General features: G+C 36.3%; 1 protein-coding gene across 8 annotated transcripts in view; it reads left to right on the top strand.

Moving 5' to 3' along the window:
• VPS13B (vacuolar protein sorting 13 homolog B) overlaps positions 1-27,004 on the top strand; it is a 477,951-nt gene that overhangs the window by 361,167 nt on the left and 89,780 nt on the right. For 7 of the 8 annotated variants that reach the window (XM_080380100.1, XM_080380101.1, XM_080380096.1 and 4 more), the window contains 2 exons: positions 8,243-8,380; positions 19,696-20,103. In XM_080380100.1, the coding sequence (XP_080236226.1) occupies positions 8,243-8,380; positions 19,696-20,103 (546 nt within the window). The other variant, XM_080380105.1, reaches the window with a different exon arrangement.

Below are 27,004 nucleotides of genomic sequence, written 5' to 3'. Positions count from 1 at the left end.
CAAAAGACTAAAACTTCTGGTTTTAATAGATCTTTTTCAGAAATCTGAATTATGGTGGAATTTTTAAGAGGGCTTAAACGCTGAGGAAGATTAGAAAGCCCAGAGAGTAGATAATTAAAATAGGGAGAAGATTCATTCTCTGCCACATATTCTTTTATCATTCTTCCATTTTCATATTTTTCTGTTGTTGCAGTCCTGTCTAAAAAGAAACACAGCTGTGTCACGAATTTGATTTACTCCAGGTTCTCATGTATGTTTGTTAAATATTATATAAGATGTAGTCATTGTAGCAATTAGTATGAAAATAATTTAAAAATCACTTAACAAAGCAAAGATTGGAGGAGAATTGGAGTAGTTTTAAGGTAAAGATCACAACCTCATTAACCTAGCGTTTTGGAAAAAATGCAGTAAGGTTTATTCATTTCTCATGTCTGAGACTTTCAAGTGTGTCCTTGTACAAGCTGCCACCACGTTTCCAATAAACCGGATAAAGTTCTCTCCATTCTGCCCATACAACTAATTTCAGAAGTCTTTCACCATCTTCATTGTTTAAAGGAGCGATTTTAGAAAACACAAGCTGTAATAAGGTCTTCCTATAAACTGAAAGTGGATCAGAGAGTACAGAAGAATGTCAAGAAGTTTAAATAATTAAGATAGTAGGAACATACACCTGAGAGATTCTCAGTCACCAGCAGTTGTTTAACTGAGACACAAAGAGAGAGTCTTGGAGGATCAAAGATTAGCTCTACATGAGTCTTATCCTTTTCTTTGGCTTTTTGTTTCCATGTCAGGCAAAGGTAAAAGAGTATGGAGGCAGGAGTGATGTTATGTGAAGGCAGAAGTTCTGATCTCATGCTGCTGCTTTGTGGGTAGTATCAAGTACCCTACTTGCATATCAGAGTTCTGTGCTTGTTACTGAACCATTAGGGCTCTTTTCAAAAGAGTTTGAGAAGTGGGTGCCAAAGTTCTAGTGCCTAAAACCAGCATCCTGAATATATTAATAACTTAATAAAACTAATCCACACTTCAAGTCACACACTAATTCACACAGCAAAATCGATAGTATAAAGTTTTTATTGCCTCCTGTTTAGGAAGACCTGCTGTGTTTGTAATTGCATCGTTCAGGATTAATATTGTCATACCACTGTAGTAACATGTTAGTTTTGGAAATTTCCATTTTTTATTTCTAGCACCTGTATTTGAGGGAAAGTAACCATGACCTGTGTTATGTATATGTGTGTGTGTACATATATACACACTCTATAGATTGCATATCATATAGTACAGCATCAGCAGCTTTGCATGGCATTTTCTTTGCTGCTGCAGTTGATGTCTTCACTACACCAATTTTTCTTGATGTTGTGACTATTTGCTGACAGTTTTATCTGAAAGATGCATCATCCAAATGAAGAACAACATGAAGTTTATTTGAAAGAAATAGGTTAACTTCTTTCCCTCTATACAATAAGTGTGCACTATATTCCTATATTTCTCTGTATATCAAGGACTGGAGAGTGGGAAGAGGGCATAAATGACGTTTAATTTACAGTGAGTGGTGCTAAAGAGCATTTCCAGTTAGACTCTCTGGAAGACTGCTGCTCTTGTGTCTATATGTATGTATGCAATGCTTTTTCCATTATCTGAGATAAGATGGGGAAAAGGACACAAGCTAAATATAAAAGATCTATTTTAACTGGAATATAAGAGCTGATGTAGCATTTTCCCCCTTTTAAAAAAAAAATGGAAAGAAAAAAAAGCTTCAACAGTGGGACTAGGCAAGCAGGACTGATGAAAACACTGTGCACATTACATCGCATGATGGAGACAGGCAGCAGCACAGCAGCAGCTCAGAAGGTCAGGCCTATAACAGCAAATTTCATCACAGCCTAAAAATTTGAGACTTTTCTGGGCAAAAGGAAAAATATGTGATGTTTGTTAAAAAGTTTTATTGGTGCTCCTATGGGGATGGTTTCTCATTACTTATACTAATATGATTAAGCCTACATAGTTAAGCTATATATGGGATATGTAGATTAGATCCAAAACATGCTAATAAAAACTGTCGTTTCATATCGTCATTCTGTGTTTATATATTCACACCATATATGCTGCATAGGAATATTTTAGGAATGCTTTAAAGCATGTGGAAAAATTGTTTTGAATCATTTGTGGAATTCTGAAGACTTTACTATTAGTTCAACAGTAGATTCAGATCTTATGAAAAATTGTGTTATGATTTCTTACGGCTTTTCTAAGAGAAAAAGTCTAGTTCTGAAATAACTTAAAATCTTGCAAGGCAAGAAGAAGCAAATACAAAATTCTCTGGTGAAATTAGGGAAGTCTTATGTTTTGGTGGATGTTCCTTCAAAAAAGACGTTTAGTGTAAAGAAAAGCTGGTAGAAATTTGGATCTAGTTACATATCCCATCCTTAATCTCCTGTTACTGTATTTCTAAGAAATACATTGTTCACCTGTAAGTCAACAAAGAATACTCTAGAATTTACAAATGCTTCTGACAGGTAATTAGAGAGTCTTTTTTATGAAACTTTGAATAAAACAGGGAAATTGTCCTGTAAGACCGCACCAGCATGAATTTTAAAGATAATAGTTAATCCTGGGCTGGTGACAAAATTAAGCTTACCGCCTTATGATGGTTTAATGCTTTGAACATGCGTAGAAATAATTTTTTAATATTTTTGTGAAATCATATATATTTCATTTGGGACAAGGCTTTTGTTTTTATTTTGGAAAGATTTCAAGTTAATAGAGCTTAAAATTCAGATCTTGCACATTGAGCTATCACTTTTTTTGTGAGTGGGCATTGCACAGTGGCTGAAACACCAAACTTCATCCAAAGAATTTGGCTTCTCTGACACTAGCAGTGTTATTTTTTGCTTGCTTCCTGAAACATGAAATAAATAAGAACTGCAGAATAAAATAGAAAGAAATAGGCTATTTAAAACTAAAGTATGGTTACTATGTTAATTAGCAATTAGCAGCACATTTCCATCAGGCCAGTGTCTGTATGTGGGAGCATTTACCTGCCTTGGAGCTAAAGACCTGATGGCTGTGCTTTCAATTTCCCCAGTCCTTCTGTCCAACCAAGTCCACTGGCAAGTCACTTTGTAGGAAGAGACAACTTACTAGGTTATTAAAATGTTGGCTCAGTTTTATTATGGTTGTGCTAAACTGCTTTGTTTGTGGTTTTAATTATTTTCGTAATTGAACAGTTTGATAGTAATTATGCTACTGCCAGGTATAGGAACTTCAAGTCAAAATAAAATTAATTAACTGCTTTATAACCACCATTAAAAAGACTAGTTGCTCCCTCCGTTTATTTGTAAGATTCTATATAAATAGCCTGAGACACTAAAAAACAAGCTTTTTTTATTCAGTGCTCATCCTACATTTAATAAAAAAGCATCTGCTAACCGTTAGTTTTTGCAACAGAGCATTGGCCATTTCCACTTAAATAAAAGTGGGTGCAATTGTTTTTAATGTAATCTCATAAGCCACTTTTATAAATATTTTTTTAAATCTTTATTTGCTTTGTTTCAGGTAATGTAATCCAGATACAAAATTGCCTCATTTCCTGACCATTGTGCTCTGGGCATTCTTGAAAAATCTTTTTTCTATTTGTTTGTTTGTTTACTTTCAGAGAGGAGGTTGTGTTGCTTGGTTGTTTTAAGGGAGAGAAAATTTCTCAGCAAATATCTGTTATGCATGGAATTTCTTCAACTTCCGCCAGTGAAGCATTTGCAAAAATCAGGCATTGTGAGGCCATCCAGAATTATTCTTGATTTTTTATTTATTATTATTATTTTTTTTACACCCACGCCTTTGATGGCAGGGGGTCCATGAAGAGCAGATGCAGTAGCTAAGACCACATGTAACCTCTGATCTAATGGAAAGCCCAGGCTGCATGGAGAGCAATGCAGGCTGGCTCTGGCAGGAAGTCTGATTCACTGCCTCTCTGTCAGTCTGTGCTTCCTACAAGGCAGAGAGAGGATTTAAGGCTGTTTCCTTAGCATAGCATTGAGGGAGTTTTGCTGGAGTGTCACCTGTTCCCCTCTGAGTATATTTATTGTCCAGTACATCTGCATCCATGGATGTGGGGGGTGCAGCCCCCACCCGTAAAGACATGCTGGCCTGGGAATGTACATTCTTCAGGTTACTGTAAGTGCTCATTTTTTAACTTCCTGACACAGCACTTGTGAGTACTCTAGTAGAAATGTTTTCCCACTTGTGTTCTTTAAATTCCAGTGGAAACCATTTTTAAACGAAGACCAAAAGTTCCACTTCAGAGTTTGAAATGCAGAGATGATTGCAGTATCGTACTGGCTTTTAAAATTGACTGCAGACCAAAATATGATTCATCCATTGAAATAAAAGCATGTTGCAGAACTCGTTTGGTCTGGGTAAAGTTCCAGCTGAACAGGCCAAGTTGCTGTCCTGTGCACACGCTCGGTAGCCCCATCACTCCTGCCTGGCAGCTGCTGGGGTGCTGTGGATCACAGATTCCCCCCTATTAATGCCTCCCACAGGCTATGCCCCCCTGAGCTGCCCTGGCTCTCAGTTGCAAACTGGAAAAAAAGCACATTCTGGAGAATGAAAATCTTCAAGATGTGAAATTTCTCCTGCCTTCCTCCTTTCCTTCCCCTTACTCCTCTTCAGAAGGTTGGGGTTTGTGCTTACCATTGACATAATAATGAGGGGATAGCCAGTGAAATCAAAAGCTTGCAAATTCAATTTAAGGTTAGGAAGATACTTCATAAACTGTAAAGTTTGGAGCTGAGGTCTGGGCCTTGACAAGACCAAAACTGGCTTTGGATGTTTGGGTAGATTCAAAAATAGTTAGAGGTTATTTTTTTCTAATAATAATAAAAAAAGCTCTGTGTGTTTGTCTCTGAATGTACTGAAGGCCTCAACTTCTGTCTTCCAGATTTTAAATTACGGTCTTGGTTGTCAATCTGTGATAGTTGTCTCACCATTTTTCTTTTGCTGCCACAGACAAATTTTTGACATGGTGTAGAGGATAGAATTTCTGGCCGTCTTCACTGCTCTTCTCTTCTCAAGACTTTCTTTTCTCTCTCTTGGCTTGCTGTGGAGTAATTCTAGCCTCTCCTTTTACTTATATATGCATCCCTTGGGTTTTCTCCAGCATTTTCTTTATACAAATAACTGCAAATTTAAGTGTTGATTTTTGGGAGAATCATAGAAAATGGAAATGGAAATGACCTATTATAATATATTATTCAGACCAGTTCCCTGCTGATGCATAATTGTTCCCTATTGTATATTTTATAGTGTTCTGTCAAGTGTATTTTTAAACATTCTAAATGTTTCCATCATTTCCTTGAGGGAGAAGACTCCTTTTTCTAACACCTCTCCCCATCAGGAATTCCTCACTTTTCAGCCTGAGCTTTCTCTTTTTCATTTGATTGCTTCTCTGGCAATTCCTGTACCCCTGGCATAGGGATCGATTGATAGATATTGTTTTATTCCTTTCCTGATCTTTAATCCTATGTAAATATGTATGCTGTTTTTTGCCTTAAAAAGTATTTTAACCAAGATAGACATATTTCAGTCTTTTGACCTTTGATGTAAATGAATTTGTCTTAGCCAGATACATTTTATAGCTCCTATTTGGAATTCCCTTCAAGTTTTTGAGATACACACCACCACAGTCATTTTTTAAACCTCTGGATTTTTAGCTTTCTTCTCATTATGTAAAAACTTACTTATTAATCCCTATCTGGCATATTTCGATGTATGGTGCAGTCTGTTACCAAGGTTCCAAATTAGCCATATGCCATATGTTTGGAAGCACTCAAATTAGTCTTTGCATAATCCTTTAGGATTATTGCCTCTAGTGTAAAATTGTGTCAATGCAGCTACCCTGCTTCCAGAATTATTTCAGAGTAACACAGTTTCACTTGAACAAAAAAAAAAAAAAGCTTGAAGTCAGTCAGGCCAGCGCTGTGTTAAATGTAATATGTTTTGATGGACTCAGGCAAATTTTGTGCATTGAGCTTTCTTTGTGTTGTATTCCTGATCTGCAAGTTCTTGAGTCCTTCTCATTATTTGTGTATCCCCGTCCTGCAGTGCCCCAGGTAATGAAGAGGTGATGGTGCCGTGCTCCTTGGAGACATGAGAGAGCAAAATAATCTGAGTGCCTCATGGTTCCTTTTTTTTTTTTTTTTGATTCTGTATTTACATGCTGCAATTCCCAATGCCTTGAGGGCAGGGTTTGTATAGCTAACGTATTATGTCACGCAAGAATTTTCTGCTATGTAAGTTCTTTTCATCAAAGATATTTTCATCTTTAAACAGCTGCAACTTTGAAATAATTATTAGGTATTTTATAACATAAACACATTTTAGGGTAATAGGAATACCTATAAAGGTATTCTTCAAAAGAAATGTTTGACTAATTTTACTGGATTTTCTGAAAAGCCGGCGGATGATCAAGGTTGCTATGTACAATACGTGATGACGTCTTTCAGAAATGAGACAAAGTAATGGCATATTGCAACATTTTGCCCCATATTGGTACACCTAAACGTTTATACTAATACTTCTGAAGGAACAGTAACTTAGAGATCAATTTAATTGATTCAGTGATGTTCATTGCACAATGTTGAGTAATTTTTTTCAGTGCTTTACACTATATATTCTGAAAAACATTAGCATATTATTTATTTGTGATGAGCTGCTAGCACAGAACAAGATGATATGGTATAGATCCCTAGATTTTGCAAAAGATGTGTACTTTGGTGGTAAAGATTTTTTACTATTAGTATTTTCAGTATACTAGACAAACTCCAGACACAGGAAACAAGATACTCCCTAAAGTAGTTACTACAGAAAAGGGAGTGTGCCACACCATTCTGGTTAATGTAATTAAAGGAAAGAGCTAAGAACCATAAAAATACAGAAATTCACGTGGAAAATATACAAATCTGTTGTGTGCAGTGACAGCTCTTAAATAACTGTTGAGAGCTGACTTTTTATAAATGTATAGCAGGAATAAAGGGAAGGAAAGGCTGTAATGTATATGCCATGCACTACAAATACTGCTGTAAAGTCATTGCCTGAAAATTGATCAAATAAAAACAGAAGAATGTGCTAACTTTTGATCTTTTCCATATAGATCTAAAGTCATGATCAATTGGTTTCAGTAGGTTCTTTGAAATCACATAAGGGTTCATATGTGCCAAGTTTTATATGAATCACATGATAAGGTCAAGAAATACAAATTCCAAAGCTGACTTTATATACCCAGTCCACATATGACTGTGATACCACGATACCATATGTTGACTATAATAGTGGGTATGTAAATAGTGCTCTTGAAAGCAATCCATTCAGTGAAATTCAAATAAAGTAATTATAGTAGGTTTTAATTGACTGATAATGGAAGAGAATAACATCAGGAAAACCTCCTTAAATCATTGCAGATGAGAGACATTCCGTAATTAATGTAGCAGTCTAGATAACAAAGAATAATTGATTATTTAGAACTTAAGACCTGTAGTGCCAGAGTTGAGGACTATTATAATGAAGTTCATGAGCTGCTGAAGATTAAAAAGCTATTTACACTACTGGTTTTGCCATTTGTAATATGTGGAAAATGAGGAATAGCACTTGGAAGAAGTTAATTTTAATGTACTATTGTAATATTATAGACTGATCAAAGGAATACAATTCAAGGTGGTATGCAAGAATAGCTACTGATAAGCTATTGAGTGAAACTCCAAAGAGAATGATAAAACCATATTGTCATTATGCTCTGTTTCTGAGATCTGGTAGCACTCTGGATTTTTAACCTTTGTAATTTATCTATTATTTTCTATCTGGTGGTGAAAATACAATATAGAAGTAGCAGGTTTTGAGCACAAATTCTCTTGTAAGGACTGCCTAAGTGTCATCATAATTAATGCTAAAATTGAGTGCTATTTAAAGTCATCTTGTGGTAACTGATGGTTTTTACTCATATTTCACTTGGTATTTTTGTGGGTTTCCTATACTTTTTGTAATTACAGCTTTGCCCTCTTCTCTGTGTATGCATGCATAGTTATACACATGCATCTGTCTATAGGCACAAATGTTATGTGTAACAGCTCTATTAGGAATATTATTTACTGTGTTACAATTTAAACTATTAAATATTGTTTAATCAATTGTCTATGTATCAAATTCCTGGAATATAATTAATGACTATGATCATTATCACCTATAGATCCTGGGAAGACTCTACCAGAAGCTCTGGATTATTGCAAGATCTGGTTGCAGACAGTAGCAGGAGAGGTAGATGCTAAAAGTGGTATTCCACCTCCTTTTATCACTGTGCAAATTAAAGACTTCCTTAATGGACCAGGTAAGCATTGCACTTCAATCTGTATTTTCTAATGTAATCTATTTGTAGATATGCACACATAGACACACACATTAGATAATAAGAAAAATGTTGCATTCTTTGCTAATGAATGTGAAATTTTCCTCCAGCAATTACCCTGAATTGAAGTCAAAGTTGAGGAATGGTCAGTCATGGACCAGTCATAGGTTTAAGGTCTAAGTATTTATTCTCTTCCCAAGGTAAATGTAGAAATTTTACTGCTCAGGAGAGCTGAAGTTGGCACATTTCCAGTGGAATGAAATCTACCTGCTTCTAGCCCTAGAACAACTGAAATTTTATTAGTTATCTTTATAAAAGCTGGCTTTTAAAATGTTTCTGAACATTTTTGTAAGCCACATTCCTGTGAGTTCTTTGGCATCTGGATACCTGGCATTGCAAATTCCTATCATCTAAAGTGTTGATACTGTAAAATTTAACAAATAGTGTTATTCTGTTTCTTTAATTAGCACAAAATGTAAGTGGTGTAGTATGAATGTGTATTAGCATTTACTTAAAGTAATGGGACTTGAAGTTTCACTCCTAGAGTGTCAGAAACTCCTGCAAATTGAAATGCCATCCATTCTCTATTTTGTGAATTCTGTATCTATAACTACATTACTACATAGAATATAATTGAAGTTATATTAAAAGTTAGAAAATACATTCACATTTACCTGTGCCATCGCAATTCATTTTGTTTCTGCATATTTTTTACAATTCATTGAATTGTGTAACTTCCCCCCCCCAGTATCCTTACTTCAGTCAGCATGCAGAATGAGCTGTTATCAGTCATGTAGTGAGTAACTCTTCAGTACTGGGTTTCCCTATTCATACAGTCTTACAGCACACTATCTAAACCTGCCTCTACAGCAGAATTCCATATTTCCTCTGCGTTGCTTACTGCTTTAAGATCTAAGCACTACAGAAATACTAATTTACCTGCACAACCCTCCCATGGGTGATGGAATAGTATGCCCTTGCCTTTTCACAGAAGGCAACTGAGGCACGGAAATTGAGGATTTTCTTATTATATTAAGGTTACCAATTTAAAACTCACCATTTAATTTTCGGTGGTCCTTAAAATACAGAAATTTAAATGTTGGAGACAGTTAATATTGGTTTTGGGTGAAGCAGTAATCACTTCTGCGTATCAGTCCACAGGACAGCAAATTGAAAAACCAGAGAATGAGACATACATACTTACCTGCTGACTATAAATACTTCAATTACATAACTTGAAAATCCATTTTTTTGCAGGTAGGCAGGCAGGAGTCTCGAGGAAAGAAAAAAGTACATGAACAACCTCATCACTACCCCTTTTTTTGTTTTCTGTGCTGCCTTAGCATTATTTTAAGAGAAGATTTTAAAACCACCTGACAATGCAAAACTTTTGTATATTGATCCCTGTTTGGCTTTGTTAATAGGACTTTGAACCTTCAGACCTACTGCATGTTCTACTGCCATTTGGACTAAAGGATTAATTGATAATATTAGATTTTCATTCTAATCATGACCAGCACAGGAGGTGTAGAAACACCTGCTATCAGTGGCCTTTCCGTTACTGCTCCCAGATTGGTTTTCCTTTATCCTTACACACACACACACACCCCCTCTCCCAATTCTTTTGTGTTCTCTCTCCCCAGATCTGGCAGATTCCCATATTGCCAGACCCTTTGTCTGTGCATTCCCCTTTTCTGAAGATTCTCAATGTAGTTTCTTGGCGCAGCCTTTATATTTAATTTATTACACAGCAGAAGGTTTTTCCCTGATGCTCTCCTGCCAGTAGGACAGACTTCTAACTAAACTAGCAGACGTGGAAGCTGGTGTAAATTGCAAAGTATATATTCACAAGTAGTCTAAGTGTCTACTTCATTCTCAGCAATTCAGTCAGATCTTGAATCGATGTTAAATCCCTCCATGATATATGACTAAATAGGGATCTAAAACCCAATAAATGAATGCATCATAAACCAGTCTGTTTATTTTCACGAAGCATATCAAACTTCAGAGATTTCCTCCAGGATCTCTTCTTAGCCAAATGGCATTGGGCTTTTTTGTCACCTTTTGGCTGCTAATTGGGACTACCATTACACATGACTCAACAGTAATTACTCTGAATTTTAACGAAGTGTTTTGCTGGCATAATATAACAAAACAGCTCTGGATTCCATTGCAGATTTTTCTAACCTTAGGTGTTGCCACTGTGAGATCCTCTTCAAATGAACTAACCTTTACCAAGAAGCCTTCCTTGGTGGCTGGAGGTTTCATTGGATGAGTAATGGAAGGCACTTTCCACATATGATTGCATCAGAATGGCACATACAAAGCGTTATGAAAGCTTGACAGCTCCTCAGCAGGCTACTGGAAAATAAGTTACTAACTCTCCCGGGGGGAAAAGTCTTCTAACCACAGCTGCTTCCAGAATGAGGTAGCTTGGCCATCAGCAGGCCTGGAGAAAGTGCCTACACCACCAGATCCTGACTAAGTTGGCAGTTGTTCATTGAGGATGAGAACCTGAGCAAAACTCCGGGAAGTTCTTGTGAGGTCACCAGACAAACAATATTTGTGATGGAAGACATCACAATTAATAAATTGAATAGATAAAGGCACTGCTGAAGTATGCTTATGTTGCAGGCCTCGAGGGCCTACACTTTTTGGGTGAACATTTGGCAAATAACGCTGCTGCTAAGTGGTATGTTTTCTAAGGCATACTGTGCATTTTCATATTCATTTATGTATCTGTGTTTTATAACTGCAATAAGTAAATTATTAAAATGCTTGTTGGGTACAGCTGATCTGCTGTTTGAAAGAGTCAGCACATTTTTAGAAGCTGTGCCTATGCAGACAAAAGTCTGGATGTAGCAGCTGGGTTAACTATGTGGCTTTCTGTATAGATTATGAGTGTTTAAAGTTCAGTGGTTTAATTGTAATGTCATTTTTCTTGCAAAATACATTGTTAGTGCGCTGAGGTTAAATTTCAAATATAACTATCAAACGCCTATCTTCTATATGATGCAAACTACTATGCAAGCAGTTAAAAGAAAAAATCTGCAAGTGGTTCCAAGTGTTTGCTGTGTTAGATAAAACTGGTACTCCTTGTAAATCGTTTGTCAGCTGAAGTAGATAAGTAGATAGTGTTCCACAGAAAAATCATATGGTTTCACCACACAGGAAACCAGGTTGTCAGTCCATATTAGCTTGGAGATCAAAAAACTACAGCAAGTAGCTAAACTTGGAAACCACTAATTAAATGAGAATAACAGGATACATTAATGCACTTCTTGCCGCATGAGTTGATTATTTTGTACATTTTTGGCAACTAAAGAAAAATGACATTTCTTCCAGATTTAAAGGTAATAGGATCCTAGGAGAAATAAGCATTCATCATCAGGCCTGTGGGAACAGACCTCAACTTTAACCCCACGATGTATTAAAGGACTATTCTTTCTCTTTCTACAGTAACTAATTATTTAAAATTTTTTAAATTCCATCTACATCAGTTTACATGACCCTTTCTCTTCTATAATCAGTCTCTTTCTGGATTGTACATCTAATTCTCGTCTAATACATGTAAGAGAACTATTTATTGCTTCAGCATTAGATATTATTCATTAGGTGAGGAACAAATATGACCATCTTGTTTTAATAGTGTTTGAAAATCTATTCTCTTTACCCTCTAGTCCTTTCTTTGGATTTTTTTAATACAACTATGCTTTCTTAGCTATAAAAGCTGCCTTTTTGATGTATTCTTTCTGCATGCAAACAATACAAAACATGTTTGTGAAGTACAGCTTCATACAAATTGCCTTAAAATACTCATACATGCAAAATATAGATGGTTTATGCCAAAGTCCTCTTCCCCCAGCAGTTTCTTGGGAAGACATTAGGCTAGGTGTAAAACAGCTGCAGTCCTTGATACTTTCTTTGCCTTTTGAAATCCTTTCTACAGAAGAAACTATGCAGACAAACTAAGAAATGCCGTGTCCCACTGAAAGATGAAGTGAGACCTGGGTGACCTGGGGGATTGCTCTTTCCTGCCAGTCCCTCTGTGGCACAGTTTGGACACCACGAGGGGCATGGCACTGGAGCTAGGTTTATGGTTAAAAAGCAACAAACAAAACCGCACCATGGTACTCTCTCTGGCTTTTTTTCCCCCCTGTTTGCAGAGGCAACAACTGTATCCATTAGCAAGGTCAGTGGTATGGAGAAGCCTGGAAAATAGCAGCTACCAGAAACCCACTAGAATAATATCTCCAGCAGGTGATAGATTAGTTGGAACAAATTGGAACCATTGCACTTCAGCAATCCTGGTTTCTTTCAAGCTGTTTTAAAAATGTCGTCATTTTAATACACAATATCAGCCCTGCGGAACAGTCCACAGCAGGTTAATTTGAATCATATGATGTATCACTGCCCTCAGCTGACATGAGCTCCATTCCATGTGTGAAGCCATAATAAATCCATTCCCAACCGAGGCAAATTCCCTGTGAGAAGGTGAACTAATCCAGGCCTCACACTGGCATGTTAGCCCTCCGTAATTGAAAGCAGGGCCACCTGTTCCCAGCACAGTTAGCCTATAGAGAGAAAATTAGCATTAGATCAGATACTTAATATATTGAAAAATCATTCATACTGCTTGCAAGTTCAGCTGTGGGCTGCTTAGCATGACATCATATATAAACCTAGGAATGTGCCCACTTGATCCCAGTTTAACAGTTTTGTTAACCATGGTGTTTGTTAACTTTGAAATGAGAATTTTTTGATTTAATGAGAGCTGACACGTGAGAAGGGGAACTAGCCAGGGTGCAGACTTTTCTAATTAACTCTGGGTCATTTGCAAAACTTTTGAGCTTTCTAGTAGGTTTTTTTTTCCCTTTGCTCTTTTACAAACAAGTTTTTAAAGCACTGACACTGTAGCCATGAAATGATATTTATTTGATTAAGAAGGCAAAGAGAAATATTCCAAACAGGTGTACCAGCCTGTAGGTATTGCTTTGGTTTTGACACATCTATTGTCTGTAATACCAGTGTAATAATGCATAACATTATCAAAGTACTTTTCTGAAAGCAGTGTCTACAACACCTATTTTAAATTTTTAAATTAAGTACTGAAAATTAAAACTGCACACCAAAGCCACATGGATAAGTTGGGAAATATTTTCTTGGTATCTTTTCCAGTGCAGCGGCATTCTTTTAAAACTTACCTCACACATTCACTCTTATTTTCTGAAATCCTCTTACCCCCCCCCCCCCCCCCATTTATGTCTTAGTGTATATGTATTATTCAGCAGCTAAGCACATCATAGAGAGTTAGTATTTATGGGTTCTTTTCTTTTCCACAAACGTGCTCCATGATCTGGAAAAATTTGTTTCGTGCCACCATATTGTGCTTCAACTTCCCTGGCTCTTTGAGAGAGTTAACATTTCCCTTAATGAGTGTTTTCTTTTCATGGTCGTGGCTCCCAATGTCCCCATTATAGTTTTTGGCCTTACCACCCAACTCTTGACACCCTTCTGTAGGTTATTTGGTAGTTGCACAATTGCTTAATTTTAGTCAACATCCTGTGAACAGCAGTAACCCGCCATCATTTATTCATGGTATCTTTGGTCGTCTTGACCTACAACAATTTATTTTGGTTCAATTGTGACAGTTTTTAAAAATGAATAGAATGACATCACTCTGAGCCTTGTCTGAGATCTGAAACTCAGGCATTGGCTAGCTAGAGCTGTTAATGTCTTAGTGTCACCTTTCCATAATGTCAGTGACATACTAGGTCATGGAAGTAGGAGTTGTTATTGCTGGGGAACACCCTGTATGGCTCAGGTTGATTAAGCTCCCTGAAGGCTGTAGTTTGCCATATTGGCCTTAGAGAGCTGCTTCTGTAGAGCTGCAGCACACAGACAGCAGTAGGTAGAAATACTGAGCAGTGACTACCAGCCTCTTCCAGACTAATTGGCATCTGTCTCACAGAAGCAGAATAAAAGATGGACTGCAGATGGCCTCTGAAGCCTTGTCTCAAGTTTCTCCTTTCTTTTCCCTTGATCCAAATTGGGAATGATGAATTAGAGGATAAAAACAATTCATTTGGATTCTTCTTGCTTTTCAATTTCTTTTAATTTGTCTCTCTTTTGATGCCTGACCAGGGACAATTGAGAACAGTACAGCTAGTCTTTTCTTTACATGTCTCTCTCTTCCCTATTTTTATAAATTTAATTTTTGCAATTCAGCCATTTCTCTGTTACTGAAGGGCCACCCTCACTCCAAATCAGAATCAGGGCTCAAGATTACCTTTACCTTCCTCAGATTTCCTCTGTTTAAACTCCCTACATCAGGATGGGTGGCTCCCAGAGAAAGAATATTACTGGTGGTGACATGTTTCCTGCCTGTTGCCTGCTCCTCTCCTGTTTAGGACTAGGAAATTCAATCCTCCTTAGAGTTTAGGGCAAACAGTAGTTTCTTCTATGACAGTACTATTTATTAAGAAGTTTAATATTTTACCGCCTTCTTGGGATAGAGGAGAATGAGACCCATGTCCACGCTGAGGGAGAAAGACCTGGTATTTCTATATTAGCTATAAAAAATAAAAGTTTCACTGCAGAATGAGGGGTATGAGAAGTGAACACATTCTTGGAAGATGCCACATTTTTCTTAACTTTTCTCATAGTCTGTGAAAAGATCCCAGTCATATAAATAAAGCTTATAAATAATTTTCATGGAGTTTACTTTCTGGTTTTTCAGATTAGGAGTATACTGTGGTAGTTTATTAGTCATGGAAATAATAACCTGGTGTACATTAAGTTATGGCATATATTAGAATAAGCCCACTGACTTCAGTAAGAGCTGGGATTGACCTAAAGCAACTTGCTAGGAACTTTGTTATTTTTGCGTTGCTTATTCTTCCTTAGCCCACCAAATAAAAAGTCCTTTTGAATAATGTCATTATCCGAAGTTCACAGCATAAAATTATATCTTCACAGTACAAATCTGAATGTTATGGAGAACAAGGGTAAAATACACATAACCCTGAAATTTTCTATCTGAAGCTCAAAGTAATAAAATGACAAAGAAAGAAATTGTTTCTAGACAGAAGTTTCAGAGTGCTGCTCATAGGTTTTCTTTTATAGATGTTATGATTTTGTTCAAACAGGCCATATTGAATCCATTGGGTTTTTTGTAATAGATTTCAAAATACATAATAAATGTAAGTAATATGATGACTAATGGGTCAAGTGAAGTTGGAACTTTTTAAATGAGAAAATAGCTGGAAACGGTTTTCAGGAAACTATTCCAGTTGATTTTTGGTCCCCCACAAGGTGTACATTAACATAAACTCCGTAGAATCGCCTCTGGGACCTGAATTCCCTCTCTGATTTCATTATTGCAATGTGATTCTTTCCCTTTCACTCTTAAGTCATCTCCTGGTGTGGTGTGAGCATATAATAAGTGTAATTTATTTATATTTATCTAATCACCTTTTAACTCAATAGTCATTTCATCATTCTGTTTCCTAGTAGCTGTTCAGAAAGTTGTGAAGGGCAATTAGAAACTAATAATTGACAGACATGGATTTAATGGGTAATCTAAAGAGACATAGTGAAGAAATTGAGAAAGAACAAGTCAAATTCTGCACTCAAATGCTACACTGTAATAAAAAAAATATTGCTCTAATACTGTCTAGTTCAGTCTGATATAAACACAATCAGAAATAACTCACTTGAATGAAATCTATTTACAAACACAGTAATTTCTTTACTATTTATTTGCTGGAAATAGATAACACCTGGCAAAATAAGTTATTGCTACTATGCCTTTAATCTAAAGAAAGCATTGGGGTATAATTGTGGTAGCAAGGCACTAGCAGCCAAAGGAGACAGAGTATCAACAATGTAATTGTCAGTGTAATTGAGAAGTTAAAGGCAGCTTTGAGCTACCTTTTTCTCTGTCATGATTCTGAGGTAATTTTGGACAATTCAAAGAGGAGTTTGTATTATAGGAACCAGTGCTTCCCTACCGGTACAGAATCTGCACAGTGCTGCATGATTTGCTTCCCAAGGTGTTTAAAATCATCTAAAAAGACTGTCTCCCTTGGATTTTGCACGCTGGAAATTTTATTTCAGCTGCATCTAGGTGACCCTTTACATTGTAACATCTCTTTTTAGCCCATTTTGAGTGACTGAAGAAGCTGCTGAACATCTATTTTCACCAGCTGCTATGTATAGGTCTTCATATTTCATCAGTTTTCCCTGTTTGTCCATCACTTAAATATGTTTTTCTTGAAGAAATGTTGAAGTTTCTTTTACAGTGCTATGTATAAATTTTAAAATGGGACAAAGACTAAAAATGTTGATTGCTCAATTGGATTTTTATTTTTTGAACATTTTACTTAAAATGCCAAAGAATCTCCTTATATAATCTTTCCCCAGTTGTAAAAATAGCCTATGTCATTATGAGATGGTTAAAATATTTGCAGTGAAGGTTCCAGAATTACATTCTCTGCAATTATGCTTCTGGCTGCCACCACCTTTGGTCAGAGCTGATTCACTGGATAATAATAACTTAATACAAGCCTTTGTCAAGGTGTCAGTCATGACAACATTTTCTGTGTGACATGTGTTGTTTCCAAACAGAAAACAGGGAGTTCATTTGCATTTCTCTGGTGTCCTAGCGTCCATTTTTTTTATTGCTCTCTTAGATGAGTGTGGTGGTTGTGAAAACAAGTGACTAACAGCAGTGATAAAACAGATGCCCAGGACCCCAGGTGTTGTGCATGTTCCACCACTGAGCTTCACCAGCACCCTGTGTCTTCTCTGCCCTGACCTGAGGAAGCCCAAGAGAGAACTATTGCTCTTGAATTCATCTCCTTTTAAATCTTTCTCAATCAGTTTATTCTCTGGCTTTAGCTTTCCACCTGTTCTATCAACTTATGTCTAAGTAGTTCTTGGGTTGTGGGTTTTTTCCTCTTCTGGGCTATGCTACCGTAGGAAAGTGTTGGCAATAAAATGTGCTTTTGGCAAAGCAGTTAGCTGTGAAAGCTGTCACACCAAGCAATAAGGGTTCTTTCCTCATTTATTAACTTACAGACTTAATTATGTAGCAAAGCCAAGCACATATCTTCTGTTTTACTCCTTTATTACTACGTTGTTAATGGAGAAAATTAAGTTGATAAGGGACTTGATTTGAAAGTGCCTAAATGGTTCAGAAACCCAGATCCTAGTGCAAGTTGGATTTCAGACTTTGATCATTTTAAAAATGCTGCTTGGTTTGTTCGATTGGTTTTTTGTTGTTTTGGGTTTTTTTAAAAAAACTTATTAGAATAACACTCCTTTCCATTTGAGTATCGTAAGTAAATTAATATTGTAATGTCACATGGGTCTCTACTTTCTTCGTAAGTCTCCTTTTTCCATTCAAATGGAGGAGAGAACCAAGGGTGTGTGCAAAAAGGCAGGCGACTCTTGGGGTGTTCTTTAGTGCCAAGAAGGTTGGAGAGATTTTCCAAAGTGTTATGACATTTTTCTTCCCTTGGTTTTAATTAAAAATATCAGTACACAAGTATTTTGAAAAATCTTCCAAGTTGATCATGTGTGAGTTTGGGTGCCTAAAAATCTTGCTTTTTTGTAACGTCCAGCTTCCTAGCTTTGATACTTGCCTTTCCACTAGGTCATGTGTTAGCTAGTGTTTTGCCACAGTTTCAGCATAGAAGGCTTTAACACAAGATAAAGTGTTTTCAGAAAACCATTGATTAAAATTGTAAGTTACAATTAAAATAGTTTTTCAGTCTTAAATTTTAGTTAACAGTGGCTAAGTTTGGGTGTTTTTTATTCAGCTATAAAAAATCTTACATGGCCATTAATAAATTTTTCTTTGCAGAAAAATTGCTAGTTTATAAATCAGGGAATTATCTATTCAGATACTAAAGCACCTAACGTAAATTTAGAACCCCCAGATATTTTGGGAGGGTCATAAAAGTGCTTTGTCATGTGCTTGGGACTCTCTAAAGTCAGTATAAACCTATGCTTAAGAGCAGCTCTAAAGCTCTGCTCCTGCAGCCCTTTACCATTGTTGTTAAAACTTGTAATTTACCTAAAGAGTGGAAGACAAGTTCATTAGTTTCCATCAGCATTAAAAGTAGAGCGTGATCCTGGACAAGTTGAAACTAGGTCCTGATTTTGATGAAATAGTCATTAATCTGTGTAAAACCGTTAACAGTATTTCCTATATCTATAATGAAACTTGAAACTAAGTAGTGCCGTTTTCTCTGAACGTATAATCTAGTTTAGATATATGCACAAAATTTTACTCATTTTTTGGTTCTTGAGGGTGAGGCTGTGGGAATGAAACAGCAAAGTGAAAAGCAGACTTTTCCCTGTGCCCAGGGTAGCTGTCTCATTACTGGGTGAAAGCTGAATTTGAAATGAAACAAGTTAAAAACCTAAGTTAAAGCTAGATTTCTGTAATGAAGTATAATGTACTGATAAAAAGGCAGATAGCAGCACAGAAATGAGTTTCAACCATCATAAAATCCTGCTTCCTATCTGTGAAATAATCTTGGTAATTGCAACTTCTCAGCTACTAAAATATCACTATTGTCAATGTTTTTCATATTAGTTGTGATTTCTAAAAATTCTGTGAGAATTTAATAGTCTGGGAAGTATCAAAATCCTTCACTAAGGAGACAAAGAACATTTTTAAAATATTAGGTTATTCCAATCTTCCTGGAAAACAAAGAAATCTAAACATATCTCTGTTTTTATATTTGCTTTTTATTTCACATTTCATCTTGAAAATGCATGGAAGAATACTGCACATTAGGTGTGTATAGGAAACAACAAAATATACATGTTATTCACTCATTTAAATGTGTTGAAAATGTTCACTGTTGTCTTTGGATTTTAGTCAAATAGATCTATTGGATGTAAAACTCAAGAGAAAGTGAAGTGTATTTTCATTCTGACACAAAAGGACTAATGTATTTTCCCTCCTACACACTCAAATAATGTGTGTGTCTTCCAGTTAGCTGTGGTAATCCCTGGGAAGAAACAGGGAAATAAGATTCATGTTGTGACATGTTTCTTGCTTTAAAACTGTATATAGTGAAAATTGCTTCTAGTACTTTTCATGATGTTTTGGTTCAGATTTATTCCTAAAAACAGTTTCATGATTTTTTACCATTGATTCTATTCTTTTAATTAAACATGATAGGAATAATGTTATCTCCACTAAATTTCTAATATTTTTACTTTGCTTGAATAATTGCACTATAGCTTCTCATACTTCTTTCTCTGATTCCCTCCTACAGCTGACATAAATGTGGACATATCAAAACCTTTAAAAGCAAATCTCAGTTTTGTCAGACTTGATCAAATAAACCAGTTTTTTAAGCAAATTGTAACCACAAATGATGATGAGCCCAGGAAGGAGGCTGCTCCACCAGCTGGCATTATTCCAGATGAGGATGTCACTTCAATAACCAAGCACTCCAGTACAAAGGATTTCCTACCTGCTGCACACACCAATGCTGTGCAAAAGGCTTCAGTACAAGAAAATTTGTGGCAGGCCCTTTCCTGCTTCCAGAAGATTTCCATTCACACTGTTCAAGTGGTTATTTTGATGGAAACCATCCCACATCCCAGTAAACCTTGTTTGTTAGTCTCTTTATCAAACCTCACTGGGAGCCTGAATATTAGAAGTGGACATAAAAGTGCAGGTAAGAGTTTTTTCCAAGTTGGAAGTGCTACTGACTTGTTCAAGTGGTGGTCTAGTAACCATTTTAAAGCATGGGCCGCTGAAGGGAACTCCTCTGGCTAACTTAATAAATCTACAACAGAAAATAGCAAATACCTAGTGGACTGCATTACCTGAGTTTCTCTTGCAGTAAGGCAGCACCGAAGAGTACTTAATTTTGTAGTTAATATCCCCTAGCTTGTAATTACTGATTTATTGATGGAATTCTGGCTGGAATAGTGGTTACCAGAACCACTATTCAGTTATTCTGATAATTCAGCACATACTTCAAAGGGCAAGATTTTGACAGTTTTCACTCTCTAACTACATTTTCTTGTTAGGACCCTATACTTCTGTTAAAAAAAAAAAAAAAAAAAAAAAAACCAGAAATAATTGTTCAGAGCCCTGACATATGCTGCTATGTAAATACTGAGTCATATCACTATTCTCCTCCAGGCTTGTGAAGTTTTAAATTTTTACATGCTTCCTCTGCACAGCTGAGAGTCACCCAGGGAAAACGGGTGCTCCAGCCTCATTACTGCAGAACTGCAAGGAAACTTCACAGCTTGGGTATAATTAACAGGATACCAGAGACTCATTAAAATAAAGACAATTTTAAGTGTCTTTGGAAATTGTTGTATTAGTCTTTTAATAAAATTAATAAGATGGTACATTTATATGATATGGATATGAGCCAGATGTAGGTAGTTGGCAGAGTATCTTGTGAGACAAAATGGTCTTTAGCTGAGAGGAACAAGTTGTAGGCCAAGCGAGGTGGTGATTTATTTCTTTTTCATCAGAAATATTTATCCTTAGGCCAGCAAGTTTCATGGCTTCTTTATTGTTTTAAAAGTTAAAAATGAAAAATTTAAGGTTCATAGGACATGAAAGTGTGTGGAAGTGCTGGAGCCTGAAACTCTTGATTTATCCATAAATAAACAACAGCACAGGCAGGAACAGTGCCTGTGTTCCCACACTTTTCCAATCAGATCACAAGCCTAGCACAGAAAGCACTGCAACTGAGGAAAAGGCCTTTCTAATGTCCTTTAAATAGTTCTAGGTTTCTTTCTGTGTAATAATCCTCTTTCCTTCCATCACTTCCCCTCTATCATTTGTACATTATCTGTCTCATGGTACATTATAGTGTCTCCAGCAAGCTTTGATATATCAAAGCTTGAGCCTGTTCTGTCACTGTACTATAAAGCAATTTGGCAAAGTCAGCAGTGCATATCACTTATCCTGGAGTTTTTCATCCTCCCAGAAAGAGAATGTACCTTGCCTTGCACGTTAAGCCTCAGAAACGTTCTGCTACAGAGTTCTGTTTCTTAGTTCTTCTGGCAGTCTGAGGAAGCCAAACTATTTTTCCTGTCACAAGCTGTACATGAATCTTCAGTACATTTGTTGTCTGGCAAGCATCGTTAACTAAAGCAATACTGATGCTGAATCTAATGAAAATGGTAATTAGTTATTCTGTATGAAAAACTTTAATAACCAAACAATAAACAGACATCAACACACTTTTCACATTTTTTTCCAGTTAAAGTTGCCTTACCTTTGCTTTATAATAAGAAAAATACATGTGCATGAGGTTTTGCATGTTACTGTGACAATGCACTAAATTGTTTTAGACACATTTCCACAAAACTGATTGAAACTGGCAAAAATTCATTTAATAAATAGTTTGAACTTTTATCTAAAATTAATAATTTGAAATGAAAGTGCTAATAGAAACCAAAATGGAAAATATACCTTCAGGAAAGAAGATAAATTACTCAGTGAAAGGGAAATGGTGTTATAATTTTGTGTTAAAAATACTTCAGAAGAATACCACAGTTACTAACTAGATTTGTTTTATTATTGTAAAGAAATTATGCAAACTAACTCAATTGGAAAAAAAGTGTAGTAGTTGTGTCTTTTGAGCAAGGAGTATTTAAATGTCAGTTCTTCACTAATTTTCTTTTTACAAAAGGCTTTATAGATATACCTTTTGAGCTGAACAGGGTTAATGTCAGATATTTTTTTTACAGAATGAAACTAATACCCAAATACTTCACTGCGTCTTTGATTTTACAGTCAAATAACTATTGTGACCATCTGCAACAGCTGCATTTTACAAATTATTTGCTGAACCAAACTAAGCACAATGACAAAAGTAGTCATCTCAGATGTACTGTTAAAACAGAGGAAGAAAAAGGAGCATTACTTGCCTTTTGTACAGTATGGCCATCTGCTGTACAGATGTTATTATATAGAATGACTTCAGATACAATAATTGTAGAAAATTTTCATTAAAACCTCAACAATTTGCACTTGTTTACTTGAATCTGCATAACTCCCCAGTGAGACAACACAATACGCTTGGGGTTTCTTTGGTTCTCACTAGCTTTCTCTTTGATCCTTTTTTATGTGCTGACTTTAATAAACATAGTTAAAAACGCTGTTCAAAAACATCATGGAAAAAACTACAAAGGAACAATTATAGCAGTAGAAACTACTCTAATCCCATACTTACGCAAGCTATTTTTAGTGAAATATGGTTTTTTACACATTTTATGTGGCAGTGTTTTATAAACACTGTAAACGACCCCTTTTCCAGATGAGTTTTAATGTAGGAGATGAAGTTGGTTTGTAAGGAATCCTATTTGCTAGGAATTATTTAGCAAAAAAAACTCACAAGAATGTACTGTCGGCATTTTTCCTTGCTTATAGGGGGAAAACAAAAGTGTGTGACCTTGTGTAATGCTTTGATTATTATTTTTTTTGCTGAAATCAAGACAGAAGATTGCCATATAACATTTTTTTTAATTATCAGTTTTCCCTCTAGTCTTTCTATTTAACCATGAAAACTAAAGGCCTTCAGTTTTAACTTTTTGTCTTAATTTCTCATGAAAGTAGAAGATTTAGCTTCTAAAAAACAGAAGGGCTAATTAGTTGAATTATTTCACTTCTAATGAAATAAATTGTAAGTGTTGAACACTCTCATTGCAGTTGGATCAAATTAAAACACCTCCATTTCTACACATCCTGCTGCACTGTTATACAACCCCAAACCTTTAGTGTGTCAAGGGACTTAATTTTTTGGACATTTTTCATGTTTTAATACAACAGTTACTTATAACAACATGGTTACTATTTCTGCAAGAATACTTACATTCTCCTCCATACTTATGGTGAAATCCCGAGTATTTGGGTTTTAGTAAAGTAATACTATTGTAGAATGTGCTGCAGTATATTGGCAAAAAGCAAACCAAAACAAAATCCCTTTCCAAAAAAAGATGATATTCATTTTACTTTAGAAAAGGCTACCAGTATAGTTTTTCAGATACCCTTAAGGGTAGGAGTTCAAGTCATACTGATGTTAAATAAAATGGTTATCTGTATTTGTTTTATATTTTGTGACTTAGAGTTACAAGTTAAAACTTGTACCCATTTCATACAAGCCGATAACAAACATCTAGTTCATTTTTGGCAGCTTATTTGTACTGTTGCAAAAACCCCAACTTCAAGAACTATCGTTAGACCTGGTTCAGTGATTTTCATCCTGTAAAGGATGTGGCATCTTCTACAAAGTGGTTAGAGCTCCCAAGTGCCATGTACCCAGATTTTAGACTGCTTGCTATCACACTTGAGCTACGTAGCTTGCTCTAGAACAGTCACATGCTATTAAAGCTGAAATAATTTTTAGCAAGAAATACTAGGAAATAGAATGCAATTCTAAACATATGGCTTTCAATTAATTTAGGCTTGGTGTTGAAATTAGCACTACCTACCTGCCAAAAGAGCAGATAAATGAGAGAAGTTGAGGACTGTACCCTCCCCAGAGTGAAAGACAGCAAGAAGCCTGTAGCCTCTCGGTGCAGCCTTATTTTGGTCTGGCTGGACACAGGAGGGAAGTCTTGCAGTTCAGTGTCTGAACTGAGGGAGTTAGGGACATAAAATATTCCAAAGATCATAGACAGAATTCCCCAGCCCTTTGTCCTGTATGCAGAGATGATTACTTTAGCATATAAATAAGGGAGGGGGGGGGAAATAAACACTTGTTGAGTGTATGATAATCACAAGTATTTTTACTAAACCTGAAAGAAATTACATACTTTACAGAAGTATTCAAAATTAAATGCAGCTATTAATTGGTGTGGAGCAAAGACCTAATTTCATTCTGGAGTTAACTGACCCTCTCGAGGAAACTCTGCTAAGGCGTTGTCATAGCCTTTGGATGCTGCAGATAGGCAAGTTAGCCCATGGGGAAATAAAACATTGAATTAGATATGACTACCTAAAATAATATGCAGCAGTAACAAGCCATTTACAACACCCAGAAGACCTTTGTTACTTTTAGAAAGAAATATAAACTCTTTCCAACACTTGAACAATAGGAAATTAATTCTTTGTCAGTAAAAGCCAGAGGACAAACTAAATATTTAAATGGCCACTGAGGATTGAGGTGGAAGTGCAGCTTGTAGACAGCTATACAAATCACTAACAAACCTTAATGAATATTGGGTGTGGGCATCGGGGTGCTGTCAGATTTGACACCATGTCCCAAGTAGCTTAAACCCAACACTCAAGAAAAGGTGGAGACCTCATCAGGTCTCTAACATCTGGGATTTTATTTGTCATTTTGGCATACCCTGCAAGCGCAAAAGAAAGAGTAAAAGGGGATTATCCTGACAATGAAATGAGTTACTGAATCTTGTGATAATGAAAAGCAGAAGAATTCTAATTCCTTTCTATAGTCCCTGAGGTGGAGGTGCGTTTATAGTTCTGCAGGAGTATAATGTAGGAGGGAAGAACAGATGGCCTAAAATCCATGAAACAAGACACCACCTAATCCCAGGACTGAGTACCACTATTAATCCTGGTTAGATTCCCTACTGATACTTTGTAACAGGGTTCAGAATTGCTACTGATGAACTAGCACCTTAACTCAGGGGCGGGGGAGAAAACAAAAAGTTAGTTGTAGGTTGATTACATTGTGCGCTAGGTTTGTAGAACTGCATTTATAGTTTAAATAACTCAACTTTAAAAGGTAGACTCCAAATGAAATTTGATTCAGAACAAATACATGATTGGTTTTGTAATCTGCTAAACTTTAATTGTGAAAGTAATTGTGTGGTTTTTTCAGATATATTTCTTTTGTTTTGTGGGTCCCAATGCTGTATGTGGCAGTAGTAGGTGTTAGAGCATTTTCATGGTAGTCAATTCTATAGGGTATTTACATTCATGAGAAAATACAAAGAACAGTGAAAGCTGAAAGTTTTCTTTGTACATTTTATGTTTTTGTGCAATCCCTCCAGCTCAGTCTACATTTTGCTGTGTTGAGGTACAGAACACCGAGATCAGGCATTATTGCCCAGTCTTAAGGATCAGTTCCTTAAGTTATTTAAATTATTTACATACTGGCAACAGATCTCTTCTTTTTTCATGACAAAAATGGGGGGGGGGGGGGGGAGTGTGAGATCACCAGCTTGCTGTTCAAACAAAAGGTGCAATTCCATAGGAAGTTTAGGTTACTGTGGCCACACATTTCCACACTCTGCCTTGTGTTAGCTCTGTTACTCAGGCAGCTGTTCATTGAGTTGAGTCAGGGCACTGATCTGTCTGAAAAACTAACCCAACAGGAAAGAAAATTTCCCAGCAAGATCATCTCCTTCAGCTGGCTCACTGGACAGGTACACTGCAGTGACCATGCTGGCACAAAGAGAATTCGGAGAAGTATGTAAAGGAGAGATGGGGAGGAAGGATTGAAGAGAGGGGAAGATAGAGACATAGGAGCCTGGACCTGGTCTAGCCTTAACCCTGGGGAACCACATCCCAGGATCGTAGGGAAACCTGTCTGGTTTGTGTGGCCTGGGTATATCTGTCAATCCTTGGACTTCCACAAGCATAATTCACTGGGTTACAGAGGCTCAAAGAGCTCAGGTTCTGCCAGGCACTATCTTCAGGATGGTTTATTTATAAAGAGCAGTTACCCTCTAGTTCATGGACTCGTTTATTAAAGCAGTTGAAATCCAGTGAATCAAGCACAGAGCAGAGGAGCAAGACGCTAACACTGTAATTCTAGTTCAACCTTGTGGCAGTTATATAGGGCTACATTTTGAGAGGCATCCACTATTTTGTAATGCTTCGTTTACTGTGCAACTGTTCACTGTCTGATTTAGTAGTGCTAAGTATTACAACTTTATAAATCAGTGACAGTTCTAGGTCCTGGCTATCTCCTGAAAATAAACCAAAGTTTTCAACCAACCACCTAAAATTAAGGTGTGAAATACATAGATTGTTTTTAAATTTAAGAACCTCCCCATGCCCATCTATAAAGCTGGAGTAGGAATGTTTAGTGACTTTCCTAAAAACCGCTTATATCTAGAATTAAAGTGTCTATGATACAAGAACCAAGCATTACTCACATGAATATAGCACTCTGTTTTGAAAGCTGAACTCATGGTTGAAAAAATGAATGCTACTTTTGTTGTTTTCCATTATGCATTTTTTCCACTTAATTAAGATAAGGTAGAGCAATACAGAGCTTTACAAATATGTTCTAAATTATTGTATACCAAAGACAGCCTTGACCAAAAATGAAAATCCCTTTACATCTTAACTTTAATATGCTCTCCCTGATCAGGTATCACAAAATCCAAAATTACTAAATCAGCAAGTGAATTGAGATTTTTCAGCTATTTAGTATGCAGTAGTGTAATGAACATGATGTACCTGCCCAGTTATTCTTTAAGGGAGATGAGCTCATTTCAAATAGATAACCATCTTTGACTTCTCTTCTGATTCATCACTGACCTGAACTCCGTTTGAACCTTGTTAGACACAAAACAAGCAGGATTCCTGGCCTGAGCTATAAAATATAATTAAGCCCTTTTGAAATGATG

The sequence above is a fragment of the Falco punctatus genome (genome assembly GCF_963210335.1).
Source record: "Falco punctatus genome assembly, chromosome: 3".
Lineage (NCBI taxonomy): Eukaryota > Metazoa > Chordata > Aves > Falconiformes > Falconidae > Falco > Falco punctatus.
Note: the sequence above shows the minus strand (reverse complement) of the source record. Positions and strands in the feature narration are given on the sequence as shown.